The 22555-nt window shown below is 41.8% G+C and overlaps 1 protein-coding gene across 1 annotated transcript; it reads left to right on the top strand.

The window, feature by feature from the left end:
- The first annotated feature begins 4263 nt into the window (after positions 1–4263).
- Positions 4264–20551, top strand: IL12B (interleukin 12B). The gene is made up of 8 exons (XM_081500562.1): positions 4264–5610; positions 9341–9428; positions 12600–12875; positions 13471–13588; positions 15616–15833; positions 17246–17403; positions 18775–18900; positions 19471–20551. Exons 2-7 carry the CDS (start codon positions 9341–9343, stop codon positions 18898–18900), a joined length of 984 nt encoding a protein of 327 aa, XP_081356688.1. The 5' UTR covers positions 4264–5610; the 3' UTR covers positions 19471–20551.
- Positions 20552–22555: the final 2004 nt, after the last annotated feature.

The following is a 22555-nucleotide window of genomic DNA, read 5'->3' as shown; positions in this document are numbered from 1 at the left end:
CTGTTGTTTTCTTTTCTAGGCCCAAAAGACTCCTTCATTTGGTTGTTACATATTCAAATACAATGACTAAAAGATTATCACCAAATGTGAACGGTAAGTTTAGGACAGCCTGACTTGGCTATGGTAAAAAACAATTTCACAATGGGGAGTCCAGGAGCTACTTCAAGAAGGCAAACACATTTAATAACCTTAGTACTGTTTGATTTTTTTTAAGCCAGAATCATGAGTTATTTTTTAAAGCACCAGCAAACATAAAGATAGATAAATAGACAGGAGTTTTAAATTCCCAAATTGGAATGAAAATGACAGGGCAAAAGACTAGGGTCAATAGTTATCTTCCTGAGCAGACCTCCAGAGCAAGATATAATAAATGCCCAGAAGAATACGAACTCCTATGAACAAAGAAATGAATGTAACCTCAAATGTGAGTTCCAAAGCAACAGTCACAATGGAAGATGCACCAAATCACAGACCCTGTTTTTTGGTCAAGTTACTTCTTATTTAGAGGCTTCCATGTACACCAGGAAGAGTAGCAGAAATATTCTTTACTAAATGGTAGTTTAACAATTCATCCTGCAAATGCAGGCCAGTTGATAGGCAATAATCATCTTTTTGGTTTGAGTTGATGTAGAAAGGGACCATCAGACAGCAGATGGTAGGGCTTCGCCCCAGATGCCGACCCTGTCACCTGTGTCCCACTTTGCCTTGTTCTATCTGTCTCTGCTAGTTGCAAAACCAGACCAATTGTTTCCACACCTTTCCAGCATAAGCATTTAAACACCTCGGCAGTTCTACAGGACACACCCACTTCCTTCCGGTTGTCTACACACACCCATTCCTTTCACTGGGATTAACATAAAACTGCATTTATAGAGGAAGAGAAAAGTATTTCCATATGCAAAGTGAAAAATCTATTTCCGACTGGAATATCTGACTTACTCTGCAGTCAGTCCAGTAGAGCAGGTCAAAGATGCCCACTTGGTTGACGAGCTTCAGAAGTGACTACATCCAACACCTGCTGCCTACATAGCACAGGCCCAGGAGAGAAGGATGACATAGAAATGTGATCAGAGCCATGGCTGAAGGGGAGGAGGCTGGTGAAGACAACTTACTCTCGGTAAAAATGAAGCTGACTTTAGGGATCTTTTACAAAGTACTAAGACAAAAAATAGGCATCTCAAGGACACTTGAAGTAATTGAATGAGATCACTTCAGGCAGTCTTCTGCCTCAAGGAAACATCATAGCTAGGGCAGACATCTCTCCATCACTATCCATAAAATACAGCCCTTCACAGTGACTTGGCAACTTTCATCCCTGGAGAAGTTTGTAATCCAGGAACACGTTCAGTTGTATCTGACATACAGATCATGTTCAAACACAAGACTGTCTGGTTACAGAGCCACTAAACATCCTGCCCTTTTTGTATATTTCATTCACCCTTTTTCAATGACATTTTCCGATTAGGAAAGCAATACAAGTTCATTCTAGACATGCTGGAATATTCAGGAAATCACAAAAAAGACAAAAATTAATCTACTATTGTACCACTCCGATATACACTGTTAAATTTTTGTCTATAAAATTCCAGCGACTTCCCTGGCGATCCAGTGCTTAAGACTTTGCTTTCCAATGCAGGGGGTGTGGGTTCCATCCTGGGTTGGGAAGCTAAGATCTCACATGCCTAGTAGACAAAAAGCCAAAACATAAAACAGAAGCAATATTGTAACAAATTCAATAAAGGCTTTAAAAATGATCCACATAAAAAAATCCTTAAAAAAAAAACTTCCAATATTTGCTTCTGCAAGAGCACACTTCTGAGAAGGCAGGTGGGAATTACTGCCAATGCCTTTAAACTGCAAGTGTTCCTTCAAAAGCAGGAGACCAAGTCTGTGTAAATAAAAAAAGTTTTATTTTACTTCAGAAAAAACAAACAACAAAAGCAGCTGACCAATTTGGGGAAGAAGCCTTGGTCCTCATGAGCCACAAAACTGCCATATTGCTTCACTCTGTTGGCAGTACTAACCAGTCAGGCTCACCTAAAAGGCACATTTGATCCTTGGGGACCGCCATTTCCATCTGGTTGGAGTATCCACTCCTATGGGATCCTGATCCTCTAGCAGTTCAGGGGCAAACCTAACTTGGCTAACACTTTCTTTGTAAAGACAGGTGGAGACTGCTGGACACAAAACAGACTATCACAAGGAAAGAGCAATTTGCAGAAGAATGTGTATAGCATGATTCCATTCTGATAGATAGATACAAACACATAAAAAAGGCCCAAGAGTAGTCTCTGCAGGAATACACATCAAAATGTTGGCACTGGTGACCTCTGGGAGCCACATGAATCGGCACCGCAACTTTTTATTCTATCTTTATTTGTATGGTTTGAAGTTTTCACAATAGCATGCATACATGCATTGCTTGGGTAATTTTTTTAAAACATTTCAATTTTACAGATTACACATGGCTTCCCCTTTATTTGAAACTTGTATTAGAAATTCAGAGCATTCTTCTAGAAAAAAAAGTTTGTGGTCAAAAATTCTTCAAGTTATTTTTAGTTTCTAGGGGGATCCTTTCTATCTTACAGTTCAGCATGCCTGCTGTCTGTCAGCAGAACTGCCTTTCCCAGAGGAAAAGCCACAGGGAGATCACGAGCTCTGGTTCAGTTTGCCTGGGGTCAGGCTCGGTCTGAATGGTGAAGTGGGACAGGGTGATAAACCTCTTCTTTGAAGTCAGGACATGGGCTGACATCACCAGCGTGCTGGCCGGCCTTGTGGGGTGTCCAGAGATGAGTAAGGTGTGGATGTTATCTCCAGGAGGTAGAGCACAGGGGTTGTGTAGCATGTATCAAAGTGTGGACAACAGTTCCCACATCAGAAACACCTGAAAACTTGTTAAAAAGGAAATTCCTGAGACCCACTCCAGATCTCGTGAGTCACAAGCTCTGAGGCTTGGTCCCCCAAACCTGAATTTTTTTTCTTATCTGTTGATAAAGTATGAGAACTACTTTCCTCAGTGGGTGAAGTGGCCTCATCAAAATAGGTAGTCAGTCCTCTGGGCAGAGGTCGGACAAGTACAGATTCTTGTTTCTCATCTTGGCTACCTGAATGGTCAGAGCCAAATTAATGGCCCAACTGTAGTCATGTGGTTTCATGGCATGAGGACAATGAGGAGCCCTCTTCTTGGTTCCTCACATTAATTCCCCACTTCTTTCATTCCTCTTGCCATCTTCGATGTCCCCATTTGAGCTAACAAGAGTCTTCCTGACATAAGCAGGACAAAATGAATAAATGAGTAAAAGCAGCCATTTAATAAGCACTTAGCCAGATACTGTACTAAATGCATTACATCATATCTCATTTAATCTTCACAACAAACCTAAGACCAGGTACTATTATTAATCCCACTTTATAGATGTGGGAACTGAGGCTTAGAGATGTTAATAATTTGCAGAGCAGGTGCTGGAATCCAGGTCTCTACTTTCAGAGCCTATGTTCTTAAACATATACTATTTGTCCTTGGCATAGGTGAACAGTAGTGGCCCCACTCTTTCCATATAAAACTTGCCCTGAAGCTGCAATCTGAGTGGAAAAGGGGGTGGTGATGGAAAAGGCTTATCTTGAACCTTTTATTTTTTATGTAACAAGCACACTATTTCTACTTAGATTTTTATGCTTCAGATAAATTTTTTAAAATTTTGAAGAAGATTTTATGAACATTTTTAAATGTTTTGTCTTATTTTATGTATGTATATACTTACAGAGGGTCACAAAATGTCTTATCTGCTTTGGTGCAGCCATTGTAAATGAATTAGTAAAACTCATGTCAAATTCATTTTCAATTTTCTGTTCAGTAGCCACTATGACTTGCTGGGGGAAATGAATGTCTTTCTACAGGAAGGACTCCTCAACTTCGTACATATTCTAATACATATTTAATACATGTGTATATTATATAAAAACAACAAAAAAGTCAAACTGTGAAAAGGCCGCATCACTGCCTAGCTATACTCCTCAAGGGATGCCCACTGTAAAAAGCGCATACACACACACACACACACACACACACACACACACACCCAAAAACAGTATCATATTACCAACATATAATACAACCTACTTTGTTCACATAACCATATATCTCAAACATACGACGTTTTGCTTTGTTGTTTAACCTGAGAATTCCGTTCACCTTCAAGCCTGGAGGGCAGAGGAGCCCGGAGATGCCCCTCTGAGCTGGAGGTACCGTCTCCGCCCAAGTCAGAGCACAAGGCTGGATAACCAGTGGGACTGCCTGCTAAGCGCCCCCGCCCTCCCGCGGCCGGGACTGCGGCGGGAGGGAGGAAGTGCGGCTGGGAAGCTCCGCCGCTCTCGCCCGGGTTCCCCGTTTTCCCTGACCGAGACTACGAGGAAACTTTGTGCGGAAATCTGCACCCACCTTAAACCCGGCCGGCCCCAGGAACTTCCCTCGCGGCTGGGACTTGAGGCCTGGATAGAGAAGTCACTACAGCGTGCGCGGACCCGGGTCGCCGCGCGGGGACCGTTTCGCTGCAGCGCCCTCTGTCGGCGGTGTACGTATTTGAGCACGGCTTGCACTTGCTCCCTGTATTACTTGGTGTAGGTCTTTTTAATGTTTCTGTTCGTGTGCAGATGGGGGTCGGGGTGTCTAAAACCGATGTACGCCTCTGCACCCCTCTTAGTTAAATTCTACTGGAAATCTCCAGATAGTTCTGCTAACTCTGTGCATCTGTGTAGAACTCCTAGGGTCAAAGATTTGTGTGAAAATGAGTGTCAAGTCTGGGTGCCCAAAGGAGTGTACCTAGAGTGTGGACATGCCTGTGGATATTTCACTTTCTGCTCACATCCGTCTATCAGTAAGTACCTATGAGCGTAGACAGTATTCCTACATATTTTAGTGTTATTAGTAATACACATGTTTATCATCTTCCCAGGGCTGTGTCTTTATGAATGTGCACGTGTGTTGGAGGGTGGGGAGGGACACAATGGGTGGTAAGAGTATGTTTCTGAAATCCTCACGTTAAAGGAGTAATATGGGGAAGAGTGTTCAGGACATAATAAACCTTTGCCCTCATCTCATCCTCTTTGACTTCAGGAGGACCGTAGATTTTGCTTTCCAACCCTCTAGTATACAATTGCTGGATCCTGACCTGAACTCATCCTCCTGCTCCCCGTCTCCTTGTTCTTCCTTCTTCTCTTCTCTGCGGAGTCCAGGGAGGTTGCCTCTAACTGTCTCTAATCTCTTCGGCCATGATGTCAACTCAAAGAAGTGAGCATCCCATCTCCTTCCTTTTTCTCCACCCGAAAGTCATTTCCTCTTAGTTCACTACCTGGGATTTTGATGCCTGTGTTCCCTCTGCATTATTGATACACATAGAGAGTGAAAAAAAGGAACTACTTGAAATTCCCCCAGAAGGTTGTGAGAGTTGTTTTCAGTGTTGCAATTTGGAACAAGTCAGTTTCTAGTGTAAGTTTCCATCAGAAAGCTTGTTAGGAGTAGGGTATATAAGCTCCAATAGTAGCAACAGCAGCAGAAGAAGAACCAACAGCTGTTTCAGACCCAGCGAACTCTGCAGCCTGAGCAGAAGCAAGGTAAGCATTTCCCTAGCCCCTGCTGCCCCTTCCACAGGGCCACAGGCTGTCTGAGGGTATAAAGTATTCATTTTAAAAGTCAACTAATAATAATTATTTACTAAGGTCTATGAAGGAATACATATTTTTAGAAAGATTTGTCTTATTTTAAAGTAGTATGTGTATAAAAATATTTTCTTCACTATTAACATTGATCAGTTAAAGGATTGTGTAGAATTAAAGTGAGTGGTGCTTCCCTTGTTATTGTAAACTTACTAAAAGCCTTTCATTCAATAAGTAATAATAAATTCAATAAATAATTGAATTCATGCTTATACCTCATAATTGTATATTGTTAGCATAGTTAGTCCCATATTTGTGGTGGGCTTGTGACAATCAACTAGATTAATAGTTGGGTTATCTAGATCTTTTGGATTAACTAATCACTTAAACAATGGAAAGCAACTCTAATGTTTAAAATTACTTTGTGAAGTTTTAAAATCTGTAAGAAGAGGGAAAAATGATCATCTTTACTGTACTGGTGTCTGATAGTCACCCAGGTAAATCATGCACAATCATCTTCAGGTTAAAAAAATAATCATTAGTTTAAAATATCATTTTAAAAAAGAGATTACTAAACCTGAGCTGATGGCCCACTTTTTTTTCAAATGAGGAATTTCAAGGTATTAGAAAGAATTTGGGCAGCCTCTGAGACTTCATTTTACTGGGGTCTGAAATGTTATGGTTTCTGTCCATTCATTCTTCTAATAATTAATGAAATCCCTCTAAGATAGATTCTCTCTGCTAGACTTTGGGGACAAAGTATAGAATAAGACAGACATGGTTGCTGCCATCAGCGAGCTCAGTGTGGTGGGGAAGACAAACATGAAAGATTCATCAGGGCACTGTGCTGAATACTTTATGTGAATTATTTCCTTACCATATCATCACAACAGGGTGACCATTTTACAGATTAGGAGTGTGAGGCTTAAAGAGAGCAAGTGACTTGACCAGAGTCACACATCTAACAAGTGGCAGAGCTGGGATGCCAACACAGAGCTACCTATCTCTAGAACTAGGACCATTTGCATTTGCTACACATGCCTTCTGTGACTATGTCTCTCTATCTCTAAATGATAATTCTCTTTTATGATTAAAAAGTAATGAACAAAATAAAACTTGAAAGAGAGATGCTCAGCCAAATGTCACTGGCATGCCCATGTTAACACCAGAGTTAGGGAGCCTTAATACACTACAGGATCTGGGGATCCTACGTCCCTCATATAAAGGTTTCAAGAGTTTAGAAAACCTGTGAAATTACATTTTCAAACATTTAATCCTTAAAACTCTCAAATTGAGCATGCTGAGGAAATATAGTCTGTGGGATACAACCCAACAACCCTTTGAGATGGATATTACATCCATTTTACAGCTGAGGAAAATGAGGCTTAGAGAGTAATTTGGCCCATATCATATGACTAGTGAGTGGTGGAACCAGAATTCAAGCCCATGGTATCAGGTGATCTAGAGAACAACAGGGTAACTGCAAGCAGCCTCTTTGTGGTTTCCCCTGGGTTTGATTAAGAGAGTAGCCCAGCACCATCTCCACCTTCTGCCACTGTCCTATGGTTTAAAATGTGGAGGATACAAAAATGGGAGTTGCTTCTTAGAACCATCACCAAGGCTCTCTTGACCATGAAGTATGGTTCACCTGATATTCTCAGATGCATCTGAGGCCCAGAGAGGAAGTGCTGGGCACCTAGCTAAAGGGAAAACCCCAGTGTTGAGAGAGCATAAAAGACTCACCAGAAGGTGCCAGGAATCTCTGTTTTTTCATTCCCAGAGTGCTGACATCTGGGTTTTATAGGCCTGTATAATTGCAGTGCCTCTATGGGCATGTCCCTACAGCCAGGCATGGCTTTTTTTTTCATTTTTATTTTATTTTATTATTGGAGTATAGTTGCTTTACACTGCTGTGTCAGTTTCTGATGTACAGCAAAGTGAATCAGCCATATGTATACATATATCCCCTCTTTTTTGGATGTCCTTCCCATTTACGTCACCACAGAGCACGAGTAGAGTTCTTAAAATGGGTGTTATACCCATTTTATAGATGAGGAGACTGAGGCTCAGAGAGTCATTTGGCCAATATAAAACAACTAGTGAGTGCTCAAACCGGAATTCAAGCCCATGCTGCTGGACTGCATGCCTACAAATGTACTAACTGGTCCTCTGTGGCAACTAGAACTTCGCTACAGTCACAGCTTGAACTAAACTGATAGGTGTGCTCCTGAAAGTTCCATGCTGCAGTGACAAGAGTGCTGATGGTGCTCAGGAAGGGCTGACTTCGAGTCCTGACTCTGCCACTCATAACCTTTATAATATAAGGGAATAAAGTAGGTGGCAAAGTGCCCCTAGGATTAGCATCATTCTGACAGCCATGATTTGTCAATATTTAGTCACCCTGTCCAAGGGGTGCTTATTTTTAAGGTATTTTGCCAAAAACTTTTTGAGTCTGGTCTTCATATAGCCCAGTGGTTTTTGAAACTATATTCCTACAGAACGTTGGAGAGCCAAGATGGATAGAGGTGTGTCAGATTGAAATTAAATAATAGTCTCTATCTAATTTTCAGTCTGAAAATTTTCATTAACCCTGGATACTATTCGTGACTGAGTTTCACTGTAACATGGTGAATTCACTATAATATGGCTGATTTAGCACAAAAGTATGCATTTAATTACTCTGTGGTGGATAGTCAGTATTTTATGGTCTTCTCCCAAGGAACATCTTGATTTTCAGGGGCTCTGGACCCTGAACATGGATTAAATCAATGGACCTTGAAGAGTAGTCCTCAGACCAGCAATATCAGCTTCCCCTGGAAGCTTATAGGAATGCAGATTCCCACACCCAGACTGCTGAATCAGTTATTTTAGGGTCAGGGTAGTGGGTGAGGTCACCAGTCTGTGCTTTAGCAAGGCTTCCAGGTTATTCTGACATACACTAAAGTTTGAGAACCACTGGGTACCTTACAAGGGAGGAAATAATCTTTGTGTTTGGAACAATTACAGCCTAAACAGGAGAGAAAGGAAACTTCTTTAACAAGGGCTGAACTCATTGCCAGAACTTGAAAGATCACATCAAATATGACTCCCCCGCCCCACAACACAAATCCTATAGTCCTGGGTGTCACTGCACATACTGCCTTGTGCTACAATAATATGGATATGTAGCTTATTTCCCCAACCGGAGGATAGGCATTTAACAAAATGACTTAAGAAATACTTGTTGAATTAAAGTATTTGCTCCTGGAAGTCAGGATCCAGGTAAAAATCCTTTTCAGTTTCAGCTGTTCTTGCTCAGTACCCTCTACATAGGGAGTAAATAATGACTGAATGTCAGTCCAGACAAGTCACGCTCCTTCTCTGAGCCTTAGGTTTCTCATCTTAAAAATAAGAGGATTGTATCAGATGGCTGGCCTTAGGTCTCTTTCAGCTCCAGATCATCTGTGGTTCTCTGTTTGGAGATGTTCTTACCCAGAGACTGGCAGAGGGCTCCTGGAATTCACTGCAAATTAACCTGACAGCACAGAGAAGGAAGCAGAAGATAAAGATTAAAGACAAATGGAATACATAAAATGTGAATATGGTTTCCAAATGTGACTGTGTAACTACTGACATTTTCTCTTCTCCTATCACTCCTCTTCTTTTCTCTTTTCTTCCTTCTTCTCCTCTGTTTCTGCCCCTCATGCAGATGCACCCTCAGCAGTTGGTCGTTCCCTGGTTTTCCCTGGTTTTGCTGGCATCTCCCATCGTGGCCATATGGGAACTGGAGAAAAATGGTAACCAGCCTTTCCTGATTCTCTTCAAAGGTCCCAGGGCCTAAGCCAGGACTGTCAGGCAGTCCTGTTGAGAAATTAGACTGAAATGGGCAGGCACTGGGGCTTCACTCTGGGATAATAGCGGCCCTCTGTCCTTGTTCCACCTTCGAGGGTATCTGTATTGTATGGCTTGAGGGTATCTATATTGTTTGGCTCTCACATTAAATGTCAGAGAAGGAGCTTTTGGTGGACTCTGGTAGGAAAAGAGATACAGACTTTACCAGTATTACTAAAAATCAGCTGTATCATATGATTAAGATTCCAAAGTGAGGGATTTGAAAAGTATAAGAACTATGTCTTCCACTCCACCATGCAATATCAGCCCCTCAGTTGGCAATGAGATGACTTATCTCTGACCAAGCACTTTGGGGAAAGCATGGGATTTTAGACCTACATTGACTTCCGTTCAGGGCTGATTCTGCCACTTATTAGTTATGTGACCTTGAGCTGGGTCACCTCTGAGCCTGAGTTCCCTCAAGTAAACTGAAGATTACAAAGTTATGTCTACTACAAAGATTATTAAATATACTAGTGAATACAAAAGACAACTCAATCGATGACGAAGTGACAGTGAATGTTAGCTAGTATTATTGTTTTGGTTGTTTAAAATAATGTGTCTGGTGATTCAAGGCTATCTATTTATTATCCCAATGATCAATAAAAATTATTAGTAGAATAATAGGTACTTATTATTAGAATAAGGAATTCCCTCTATCCTTCTAGTATCTCACACACAACAAATATGTATTAACAGATTGTTAGCTGTTCCTGAAAAGCCCTCAGATATTTCTCCTTGAGGTCAATGTAATAACATAGACAATTACTGTCTTTAATTGTATAATAATAATGTTTATTGAGAATAGCATCTCATTTAATTCTCACAACAACCATAAGAGATAGGAAGTGTTTATACCCTATTTTACAGATGTTAAAAGTAGCGGCTGTAGAGATTAAGTAACTTACCAAATTTCACCCAGTAAGGGTGGAACAGGAACTTGACCCCAATTCTGTCTCATTTCAATGCTTATGCACTGAAGTATTTGAAGAAGGTTTTACCAGAAGGACATGAAGCAATTGTTTCCTCTGTCCTCGGACAGCTGAGCAAGAGGAAATAGGCATGCATTTAAAATGAAGACATTACAGCTGATCATCAGAAATCATCTTTCAGTAGTGAGAAGAATACACTACAATGGATCCCTGAAAGAAATCTGGGGCTCTTCCTCCATTCTTAAGAATTTATGGAAGACAAGGATCCAACCATCCCTACTCTGCCTCAGGAGACCCTTCCCTGAATAAAGAGAAAGGTCTGAGCCAGATGATTGTTCCAAACCCTTCCAACTCTGGGATTTTGAGCGAGCTCAGGAGGTATGGCCCTTGCATAGCCTGCCCTTAGTTATTTCTGATTTGGTAAAACACAGAAATTCCAGAAAGTCAAAATGAGAAACAATGAGAGGGCATGCAACTCTGGCAATGAGACGAGATGCCGCCGGGCGCTAGGTTCTAGACACATCTCCTCATGCAGCTGTTTCCCCTGCCCTTGCCCCTGCTTCTGAGTCTTAATTGTGACAGGAAAATAGCCTTTCTGGTCAGTCACCAGTGTGACAGAGAAAGTCGAAGGTGCCGTGCGGTTTTATATCGGCACAGCTGACCATTTTCAGAGCTGGGCCCCAGGTACTTTTTACATCGGGTCTGTGATACCCATTCAGTAATTATAAATCCCTTTCATGTCAAGTGGGAACTTTATATTCCATGATGATTCCCATTGGGATGTCAATCACAAGAGCCAGCAGTGACAGAGCATTTAAGGGCACTGGGTCAAGCTCTTAGATGAATTAGCTCTTGTAATCCACATCTTCACCTTCTGGAACAAGTTCTAATATGTTGCTTATTTTAAAGATGATGACACTCAAAGCTTAGAGTAATTGAATGCTTTGCCCAAGGCCACAGGCCAGTGTAAAAGATAGAGCTGAGTCCTAACCCAGACCTGTGTTGACTCCAATATCTGGGCCTTTAACTACCATGGCTCTCTAGAGTGGGTTTCAGAATCATCTGCAGAGATTACAAACAGGTCACTGGACCCAGCTCAAAGTTCTTGATTCAGTAACTGAGAATTTGTAGTTCTAACAGAGTCCAATGTGCTGCTGCTGCTGATAGTAGTTGAATGATCATGCATTGAGAACCACTACATTAAACAATTCTACTTAATTAATAATTGATGCATGAATGAATGAAGGTTTGATATGAAATACTCTTCAGAATACGATATTAGGCCATTCCTCAAGTGCCAGTTTAGATGCTGCTATTAAAGCTTCAGTGCAAAAGTCTGAGATACAACTCTTGTGGTTCTAACTTGATGTAACCTTGCCTAACCTCTTGGTCTCAGTACCCTTCTCTATAAAATGGGAAGACTAAGATCTTCTGAACTGCCTCATAAGAGTGCAAAGTAGCTTTTAAAAACACAGAGAGAATGAAAATCTCCATTGGTGAGTTTCATGCAGTAGGAAATAAATCTTTCAATCTCCATGGAAAATTAGAAAGCAGTTTCTGGCACAGTTGTCTAAACTTTGGTCTGTGAATAACAATAACAACTAATTCTGAGTGACAGATTCTGTGCTAAGTGTTTTACATGCTTTTTTCATTTAATCCTCACAGCCAAACCTACAAGGAGGATACTATTATTATTGTCATTTTACGGACAAGGAAGTTGAGGCACATGGTGATTAAGTATCTTTCTCAAAATTCCCCAGCCAGGTAGTGGGGACAGGATCTCAGTCCTCCTCAGTCTTTTTCAGCACTTATTCTCTATGAATGTGAATTGTGCTGGAAGTTTCCTATGTCCACCAAGACTTTGAGAAAGAATATTGTGCTATTTGCATTTTTTGGTGTATCAAGGTCTTCCTCATCTGCCAGCTAATCAGAAGTTAACTATTAATGGCAGCCTGACAATCAGTCAGTGGCAGCTGTTACACTCAGCTTCCCTCTTCCACAATTTTGAACCCAAGTGAAGCCTGATAACCTGAGGTCATCTTCAGCAAGCATTTGCTGTTATTAGCAAGGTTGTGCTTCAGCCATTCAGATACCCAGGTGATAAAAAAAAACACAGTCCAGTTCTCCAATCCTTGTGCTCTCCAGTTTATGTTGTAGAATTGGATTGGTATCCTGATGCTCCTGGAGAAACGGTGGTCCTCACATGTGACACTCCTGAAGAAGACGGCATCACCTGGACCTCAGACCAGAGCAGTGAGGTCTTGGGCTCTGGCAAAACCTTGACCATCCAAGTCAAAGAGTTTGGAGATGCTGGGCAGTACACCTGTCACAAAGGAGGCGAGGTTCTGAGTCGTTCACTCCTCCTGCTGCACAAAAAGGAAGATGGAATTTGGTCCACTGATATTTTAAAGGATCAGAAAGGTAATCCCATCCCCTTGGATGGTGTCAGGTTTCTCTTTGGCTCCATAAGAGATTAAAAAAAATTTTAGAACTTAAAAGGCAAGACATGCTTAACGTGGTTAATGAAGTCATACCAAGTCCCTTACTGAAACCACCCAAAACCTATATTTTCCTTTGCTTTCTTTTTCCTTTGCTGGACACTTTGGATTATCAACCATCAAAATCTCCTGTTGAGAGAGTTTCGGAGGGAATCTAGATGCTTTTCCTGAGGTTCTTTTCAAATAGCAGTAATATGATTGGATGACTAACGGAAGTTAATTAACATGCAGTGTGCGTAACTCAACTCTGGGCTGATAGATAGCCTTGAAAGAAATTAATACTTCCCTCTGATATGTTAGGTGTGTAGTATAATCTACAGAATCAACATCCTCTTGGGACCTTCCCAGTCCTTGCTGAACTGCCTGCCAGGGGAACAGCAGCATTTTCCAAGGACATAAATGGAAAATCTCCACTCTTATACCATACGGTGGTCTGTAATTTATGGCAATAAAAATCTGTGTAATTTTAAAAGAAAGAAAATCCCTAAATATTGAATTTTTGTTCTTTTCAAATCCAGAACCTAAAGCTAAGAGTTTTTTAAAATGTGAGGCAAAGGATTATTCTGGACACTTCACCTGCTGGTGGCTGACAGCAATCAGTACTGATTTGAAATTCAGTGTCAAAAGCAGCAGAGGGTAAGTGAAACCATTGGGGTTTCTCAGCATTTCTCTTGAACTTTCTCATTCAGAAAACAAGGGCAACCTAGCAATGGCCTATCAGTTAATGAGAAGGGAGAAAATAAAATCAATCCTGTTTTTAACCACCCCCCTCCACATATACACACCTTTGCCTAAATTAGGGAAAGAACATGAAGGTTTATGCTAATTGCCCGAATAAATGTAAGCATTAAAACAGGATATTATTGGGGCTTGGAATAGCCTCTGCTGTGTATGAACCCACACAACCAAATTGCCTGGCAATGCTTCATTAAGGCTCATAGCACCACAGGGAGAGAATAAAAGGAGAAATCAAAGCTATGAAGGACTTGCCAAAATTGCACCTTGAGTCAAAAATAGAGACAAGAACCCTAGGGCATGGATCTTGTAAGCCCTGAAACCAACTCCAAAAGCTCTGTGAAGCTTCTAGAAATTTTCCCAGGGCCACTTCAACTCCTTTTTCTTCTGCTGACACTGCTAACTTGAAGTTCACTGTTTGTCCAATGCACTTAGACTTACCCCAAGAACCCAATTCCCTTGGTATGGAACCTACGTTAGCCCTCTATGTGACATCCTTTCCTCTCATCTAAGTTCCCAAACAATATAGGCTAACGGAACAAACCCTAAGTGATCACCCTGGCCTGGCCACTATTTAACTGAGTAAACCATTGGAGTCTTACTATTCCATTTTTAAAATGAAAATGCTTACTAAAGAAATGCTTATACAAGTGCACAGAGACATAGATGCAAGGGTTCATCGTGATGTTCTTGGTAATCTGAAGGGCAAAGGTTAAACAGTGAGGTACATTATACCCCCTCTTATTGTGCAGTCTTCAAAATGAATAATCCAATCCATTTGGTGTGTCATGGAGTACTCCATATATTCAGAAGGGGGAAAGATGGCTGCAGAATTATATATATACATACATATGTATGTAAATGTGGGTGTCCCTGGTGGCTCAGTGGTAAAGAATCTGCCTGCCAAACAGGAGATGAGGGTTTGATCCCTGGGTCAGGAAGATTCCCTAGAGAAGGAAACGGCAACCCACTCCAGCATTCTGGCCTGGAAAATTCCATGGACAGAGGAGCCTGGCAGGCTACAGTCCGTGGGGTCACAAAAGAGTCGAGCACAACTTAGCAACTAAACAACAACATATATAATATAATAATATGTTAGAATTTTAAAACTTATAAAATACGTATTTTATATGTATATATAATTTGATCCTTTTTCATAAAAATAAACCTATGTATGTCTATATAGACAAATACGTGTATATGTATATATGTGTGTGCGTGCTAAGTCACTTCAGTCGTATCCAACTCTTTGCAACCCCGTGAACTGTAGCCCACCAGGCTCCTCTGTCCATGTGATTCTCCAGGCAAGAATACTGGAGTGGGTTGCCATGCCCTCCTCCAGGGGATCTTCCCAACCCAGGGATTGAACCTGCGTCTCTTATGTCTCCTGCATTGGCAGACAGGTTCTTTACCACTAGTGCCACCTGGAAAGTCCTTATGTATACATACATGTGGATAAATGATTGCTTTGAATATTCATAGAATAATGTCTGGAGGGATACAACAAGCCAGGAAAAGTATTTGTATTTATATCTAGGGCATGAGATTATGGTTAAAAGGGGGACTAGAGTTAAAAGAGGCATACACATTTCATTTATACACCATCTTTATCTTCTTAATAATAGGTGTGTATTGATTTTTGTTCAGGAAAATGAATTAAAATGTTTAATAAGGAGATTTAACCAGGAGCTTTGGATCCAAAAATTTTCAGATTCATTTAGGCCAGAGGCATATAAGTGCCGAGTTGTTTCTAATCATTTGTACTACTTTTCGAAGCAACATTTGGTCTCATGGGGAGAGCAGTTGCTATCCCCTTGAGAGAAATCAAACCAATTGGAGAAATTGCATCCTTGGACAGATGTCTGGCTACAGTGGCTAGTGACTCGCCTGCAGTCGTGTGACACAGGATAACTACTCTTTGATTTCAGCTCCTCTGACCCCCGAGGGGTGATGTGTGGAGCAGCATCGCTCTCAGCAGAGAAGGTCAGCGTGGACCATAGGGAGTATAAGAAGTACACAGTGGAGTGTCAGGAGGGCAGCGCCTGCCCAGCCGCCGAGGAGAGCCTGCCCATTGAGGTCGTGGTGGAAGCTGTGCACAAGCTCAAGTATGAAAACTACACCAGCAGCTTCTTCATCAGGGACATCAGTGAGTCTGCTTGATTGTATGTTGCTTAATCAGGATGATGCCATTCATCACATGTTCACAGTGCCCCATGCGGTGGGGTGAGTGTTTATACATGCAGTGTCTCTCACTCTTCACCTCCAGCCCCAAATAATTACAATGTAGATACAATTATCTGCTTTTAAGGAAGAGGAAATTGAGTCCTGGCTAGGTTGAACAACTTGCCCCAGATCTCACAGCTAGCAATTCAGACCTAGACTGCCTCAGAAAAAGCAGGCTCCTGGTTATGCTTCTGTTCTGCTATCCAAGCACCTTCCATGATGAATCCAAGAGCAGTCCCTCAAGCATAATATTCATAAGCAGAACCAGAGCTTCCCCTCCTAATTGCAATTATTCCCAACTAGTCTTTCTCTAGCATTTGAAAGAGACTTCTTTATAAATTGGCAGACAGAGATTTTGCCATTTGTCATTTCCTTCACCGTTTATCCAGTGAACATGCATCGTGACATAAAATATGATAGAATCACAGAACCTACTCTAGCATTTGTGGAGGGACTGCCTTTGGTGGGAAGGAGAAGGTGGAGTCTTGTTCACGTGAGGTGGCCAGGGAAGGTCTCTTGTGAGGAGATGGCATTATCTGAGTCCTAAAGGAAAGAAGCTGTCATTGTGTTAAGAAAGAGGAAAGAGTATTTGTGGAACATCTAGGAGCCTTTGTGTGGAGAGGTGCTGGGTCCAGATGTCTCAAGCCCATTCTATGAACTCCCTCTCCTCCCTACACCCTTCTGGAAGAAGGCGTATTATTTGAGGACAGAGTCTTTCTGACACTCAGGGCTGTGCTTTCTGTGCACAGTCCAGTGGCTGGCACATAATGAGGGCTTTTTATTGAATGAATGCGTGACTGAGCATAGAGACAAGTTGGCTTAACTGCCACAGGACAAGTCAGTGTCAGATTCCATGAAAAGGCGAAAAGAGAGAGCACTAAGTGGGAATCTCTCATCTAGTCCCCAGCCAGAGGCTCCGCCCTTTCTGAGTTTGGTGCAGAGGGGATTGATTGTAGAGAGGGTGGTCCTTCACTGCCAGCCCAGATGTAAGTCTTGTTGTCTCTGAGATCTTTCCTCTGAGCACCACACAGAGGTGGTTCTACCCGCCCCCCACCCCCCCGGCCTGTATAACTGCACAGTGATGAGGATTCTGAGTCTCTCTCAGGTTCAGCCAGAAGGAAGCAGCAGTTGGTGAGGACTGCCTCCCACAGGCATCAGCATGAGCATCACCTGCAGGGGTGACTCATGTCTGCCAACCAGGAGCTCAGAGAAGTTCAGTAACTATTATATGGACCTAGACTCAGAGCTGATCAACAGCGAAAGTGGGATCAGCAGCCAAAACTACCTTACCCCAAAGCCCCATTAGGAAAATAAATGTTTCTCTCTCTCCTACAGTCAAACCAGATCCACCCAAGAACCTGCAACTGAGACCGTTAAAGAATTCTCGGCAGGTGGAGGTCAGCTGGGAGTACCCTGACACGTGGAGCACCCCACATTCCTACTTCTCCCTGACGTTTTGTGTTCAGGTCCAGGGAAAGAACAAGAGAGAAAAGGTAAGATGTGATTCAGGTGCCGTCTGTTCTGTAGTCAGGTTTACGTAGGCTCACATCGAGGAGAAGATTAATAATGCTAATAACAGCTAACGTTTAGTTGGTACTTTCTATGTGCCTGAAACTCTGCTGAGGGTTTTCCCTGCATATCTCACTTAATTCTCACAGTAACCCCAGAAAGGCAGGCAGTGTTATGTGTACCACTTCACTAGTGAAGACTTTGAAGCTCAGAGAGGTGAAGTGACGTGCCCAAGGTCACCCACTTAGGAAGTGGCAGAACCGGGACACAAACTCAGTCTCCTGGACACAAAGGCCATGCACCTAAGACCCTAATGCCACCAGCATGGTTGATCATTAATTTTTGCTCTCAGAATTGGCCTTAATATAGGAAATATGGGCTCTAGGAGCCTAAAATAATTGTTTCTAATGAATGAATATAATGGGTGATAGAACATTCATGCTATGTTTCATCTAAAGTGTTAGATAATTTCCACCTTGTGAAATTATCTTATTGAACAGAATGTTGGCTCAGACGTTGGCTTTCAAACTTCCTTGCCTGAGCATCATCATCATCTCAAGTTCCTTGAGGCCCTTTTATAGAGCCAAAGACTCCTAGGACCCCAGTTTTAGAAATCACTAGATAAAGGCCTTATTCAGTATAGTGTTTATATATGGTAGAAATTCGATGATTCAGGAACTCCCTGAGAATTTTTTTCTGAAAAGGAAGGGCTATTCAGGAGTAGATTTTACCTAGATATTATTTAAAATCTTGCTATGTGCTTCTCAATATATTATTAATATATAGTATTAATAGGTAGTAGTATTTACAGAGCATTTTCTACATGATTAAATACTTTGCTACTTTAACTTTTATAAAATTCTATAATGGAGTGATTATTATGATTATCCCTCTTTGATAAATAAGGAACTGAGACACAAAGAGACTAAGACATTTTCCTCTGGCCACATAGCTAATAAACAGCAATGCCTTTGAACACACAGATATTTCTGATAAAAGGATCAGACTATGGAATTTCAGAATATCCAGGGGACAGCTAGAGGAAATCCGTCTTAGCCAGCCGCTGGCCTAGTACTAGAGTGAGTGCACATGGGGCCTTCAAGCAAGGCAACTGCGCTGAAAAAATTGAAGCCTAGACCAATTTCTTCCTCCAGGCTTTGGTCTTTCAAGGTAGAAAAGTCGTGTCTATGCTGAGAGCTTCTGTCAGTAGGTGGCGCAAGTTCTACATACGCCCTGTGAATTCCAAGAGTAGTGTACTGAGACTAAGGTGTGGATGTTGTGGGAGACTGTACTTGCCAAAATACGCCCAGCCCACCTTGTGATTGTGTTGTCAAAAAGTCCCCTTTCCTTTGCAGAAACTCTTCATGGACCAAACCTCAGCCAAAGTCACATGCCACAAGGATGCCAACATCCGTGTGCAAGCCCGGGACCGCTACTACAGCTCATTCTGGAGTGAATGGGCATCTGTGTCCTGCAGTTAGGTGAGCAAGCCAGCAAAGCCCAGCCCAAACTTGTGCACTCAGTGTACCCAGGTTCAGGACAATGGTGGGGATGGTGTGGGGCAGGAAGAGGGGGCGGTGCCCAACACACAGTCGCCAGAGATAGAAACGTACATTTGTTCATTAATGGGTGTTTATTTGATGCCTATGGCATTCAAGCACAATGCTGGGCACAGGGACACACAGTAAAGAAAGCAGGCACAGATCCCGCCCTTCCAGAAGGGAAGGCAAAGAGAGAGAAGTAGCTGAAAGTCAGAGCACAGGTGGCCTGCAAGCTGTTTCCAGGAATTAAAATCTTATCTGGAAACCCCTGAGGCCACTGAAGGGCTTTAAGGAAGAAAATGACATGATCAGATAGATAGTCTTTTAAGAAAACTCCCAAGAGACCCTCTGGCAAGTATAGTACCAGCAAAGTCTTAGGCCACATAAGGAAGGGGAGGACTCTTCTGACATGAATCTCCAAAACCCAACTGCCCAAATAATGTGTTGTGTGAAATAAGGGTTTGCTACTGAATTTCGAATCCACATAGATGCTCGGTGTTCTTTTTCCAGGTTCTAACCTCAGGATGAAACCTTGGAGGAAAAGTGGAAGACATTATGCTAAATTTTTAAAAGACATGACGGAACAGTCCTCCCCAAAGATATTTTCTACCAATTTGCTTTTTTTTTTAGGATGATAAAGATGTCTTTGCTGTATTTTTATATTTAAATGCTAAATGCCCACTGAAACAATCAGTTAATTTATTTATAGTGTTTCCAGCTAGCAGGTCACAGCTGACTTTTATGTTATTTAAATATTTAAGTAATTTATGTATTTATTAATTTATTACTGTTATTTAACATTTGTGTGCCAGGATATGTTTCATACACTCATAACCTGATATAAGGAATGGGCCTTATTATGCAAAATGTGAATTTATGTGTTATTTATACTGACAACTTTTCAATTGAGGCTGCAAGTGCATCAGTTTTATGACAACCAGTAAGAACACAATGTTCTGATGCCAGCACCATAATATATTTGTGATGGATGGGAACACAAGAGATAATTAAACAGAGACATGAACATACAAACTGAGAAGGTCTTAAGACAGCAGATATTAGTTCTCGTGTCCATGAAGATTTCCTTGAAGTGGTGGTGATAACTCAGGGCTTTTTGCACCTCTAAGCAAGTTTAGTCTTTTGATGCCTGAACTTAGAATTTAAAAAGATGACTGAAATTGAAATTCAGCTTCAGCCTTTCTGGCAGCCCCCTACCCCCTTCTATCTGTAAGACATAGGAGAGTGATATGGAGAAATCGTTAGTGTCTGGAAAATACAAAGAACTTACAATTCAAGAGAGAAGACAAGTATAGTTATGGCTAAGGACATAAAATTGTCAGAATTGCCAGTTGTTCCTTAATAGCCACACAAAGAAGCAGACAGATGCAGAGAAAACAGCCAAGAATCTCCAACTTGTCAGCATGAGGGAATACGACAAGCGGATATAACCAGAAAGTACCAAGCCATTAAAATGCTACTTTTAAGTAATGAATGTGCTTTCTGTAAAATGACTCCATTTGTTTTCTGTTTACTTATTTATTTTTATATTCTGATGGTGAACTAATAAAAATATAATTCTTCTTTGCAATAATATTTTGGACTTTCTCAGTTAACTGTGTATGCCGTTCCCACATTGATCAGGGCTGCATTATTTTTCCCCTGTTGTTGAAGAATCACCCCACCTTGGAGCAATTTCGTTTCTGGTTTTGCAGAATGGACCCTTTCCCCTTACAGGAAAGTCAGTGTCTTGCTGAGCTCAGGAAGTGTCCCTGTGGTCTGACCACAGGGGACTCTGTGAGGGCACTCAATTGCATCATGCCCCTTCAGGGATGGGATATTCTTGCTTCACCTTCTAACCTGGAATCAATCCTACTGGTTTCCAAAGCATCATGAAAAAAATTTCCCAACTGGTAGAGCCATGGGCAGCCCATCCCATAAGTCCTTGTCCGATGTTTATTGAGGGTTTACAGTGTGTCGGGCCAACTGCTTGGGCCCTGGGTTGAGCAGTTCCAAAAATCCTTGTGTTGCTGCCCCCAAACGGTGCCCACTCCTGGCAAAGCTTATAGGATTAAGATGAAAAGTTAACTTCAACACCACCAAGTGCTAATATGTTCACTGTATATGGCACCCTGGGGTGAGAATGAAGATGGATCGGTATAATCAGGAGTCACCCAAGAAGGCTTGATAGAGAAGGAGATGTGCCTACTCTGGGCTCAAAGAATGGCCAGGGCCTGCCAGTTCCTCTTTGGTGCCTCCCATGGAAAGAACAAGTGGTGGAGTAAAAGAGAATGGTGTCCATTCTCTATCTTCAAAAGCCACATGTACACATCTGGCTCCCTGGCAATGGCAAGGTAATTATAATAGGGATGTTTATTTACATTCCTTATTTTAAGTGTCCCCTGAACCCCCAACTTCACTACTCTCCTGGTCTGGACAGATGTTGTGAAGTTTCTGTCATCCTAATCCAACATTTGAAACATATCATCTTGTGTGATAAGCCCACTCTTGACAGCACATGATTGGTTAATAATAACTATATGTATCCTCCTGAGTACTTTTCATCCAGAGATACCAAAACACTTACTGGGCACTTACTGAACAATACTAACCAAGAAAAATATAATTACATCTCATCAGCACAGAGACATGGGGGCCTTTCCCCAAACTCCCGGCCAGCCTGGGGCACCGCTCAGGCTCCTGGCTCCACCAACGCCCAGTGCTTTCCTAACGCAACCTCTTAGCAGCTGATTAATTTTAGTTACATATAAGATATGGAGAGTTTTCCTCTTTGAAAGATACTCTCCAGGACAGTCCTTTTTATTGGGAAAATAGCCACTACAAATTCATCAAATGTCCCAGCAAAAGAGCTCAGGACGGGGAACCCAGAGCCTGGGTCCTGGGCCTGGCCAGCCCTGCTGTGTTACCATGTGACCTTCAGCAGGGCAACAGACACAATCAGTTCTCACTTCCAGAGGCCTTCTCCCCTCATGCACCTCCTCAGCTCAAAGGTTGGGAAGCTAAGTAATCATTTTTCCGGTTGCCCTTGCTTCTGAGCAAGGCCATGCATGAGACCCAGTTCTGGCCCACAAAATAGAAGAAAACTCTTCTGGGAGTTCACCTGATTAAAAAAAAACAGAGCTATGGCTAGGATCTCCCTTCCCCTCCTTCTTCCTCTCTTGAGCAGATGAAATTTAAGACGTTTTAGAGGATACCTTGAACCCAGGATAGAAACCATCATGCTAAGACAGTAAAGAGAAAAAGACTCTGAGACCCTAGTGACATCATCAAGGAGCTGAACCAACCCAGACTTACTGTTGTGTTAGAAAAGCAGACCCATATCTGTGGTTTTTTCATTCTGGTAAAATACATACAACATAAAATTTACCATTTTAACCATTTTTAGGTGCAGAGTTCAGAAATATTAACTACAGTCACACTGTCTTGCAACCATCACCACCATTCAGCTCCAGAACTTACTCTCCTTCCGAGGCTCTGTACCCATTAAACAACTGTTTTTAAAATAGAAAATGAATAAACTGAAAATTAAATAAAGACATCCTCTTAAACTCAGATCCGTATCAACAGGAGGCTGTTG

The sequence above is a fragment of the Giraffa tippelskirchi genome, chromosome 6, assembly GCF_054371585.1.
Source record: "Giraffa tippelskirchi isolate mGirTip1 chromosome 6, T2T-mGirTip1v1.2.pri, whole genome shotgun sequence".
Classification (NCBI taxonomy): domain Eukaryota; kingdom Metazoa; phylum Chordata; class Mammalia; order Artiodactyla; family Giraffidae; genus Giraffa; species Giraffa tippelskirchi.
The sequence above is the reverse complement of the archived record's forward strand: the minus strand, read 5'-3'. Positions and strand labels throughout refer to the sequence as shown.

What these genes read in the sequence shown, in the direction of transcription:
- IL12B (XM_081500562.1), top strand. Translation starts at nt 9,341, where the DNA reads ATGCACCCTCAGCAGTTGGTCGTTCCCTGGTTTTCCCTGGTTTTGCTG. An exon ending in ATGGGAACTGGAGAAAAATG is followed by an intron (nt 9,429 to 12,599) that starts GTAACCAGCCTT and finishes TGTGCTCTCCAG; the next exon opens with TTTATGTTGTAGAATTGGAT. An exon ending in CTTCTTCATCAGGGACATCA is followed by an intron (nt 15,834 to 17,245) that starts GTGAGTCTGCTT and finishes TCTCTCCTACAG; the next exon opens with TCAAACCAGATCCACCCAAG.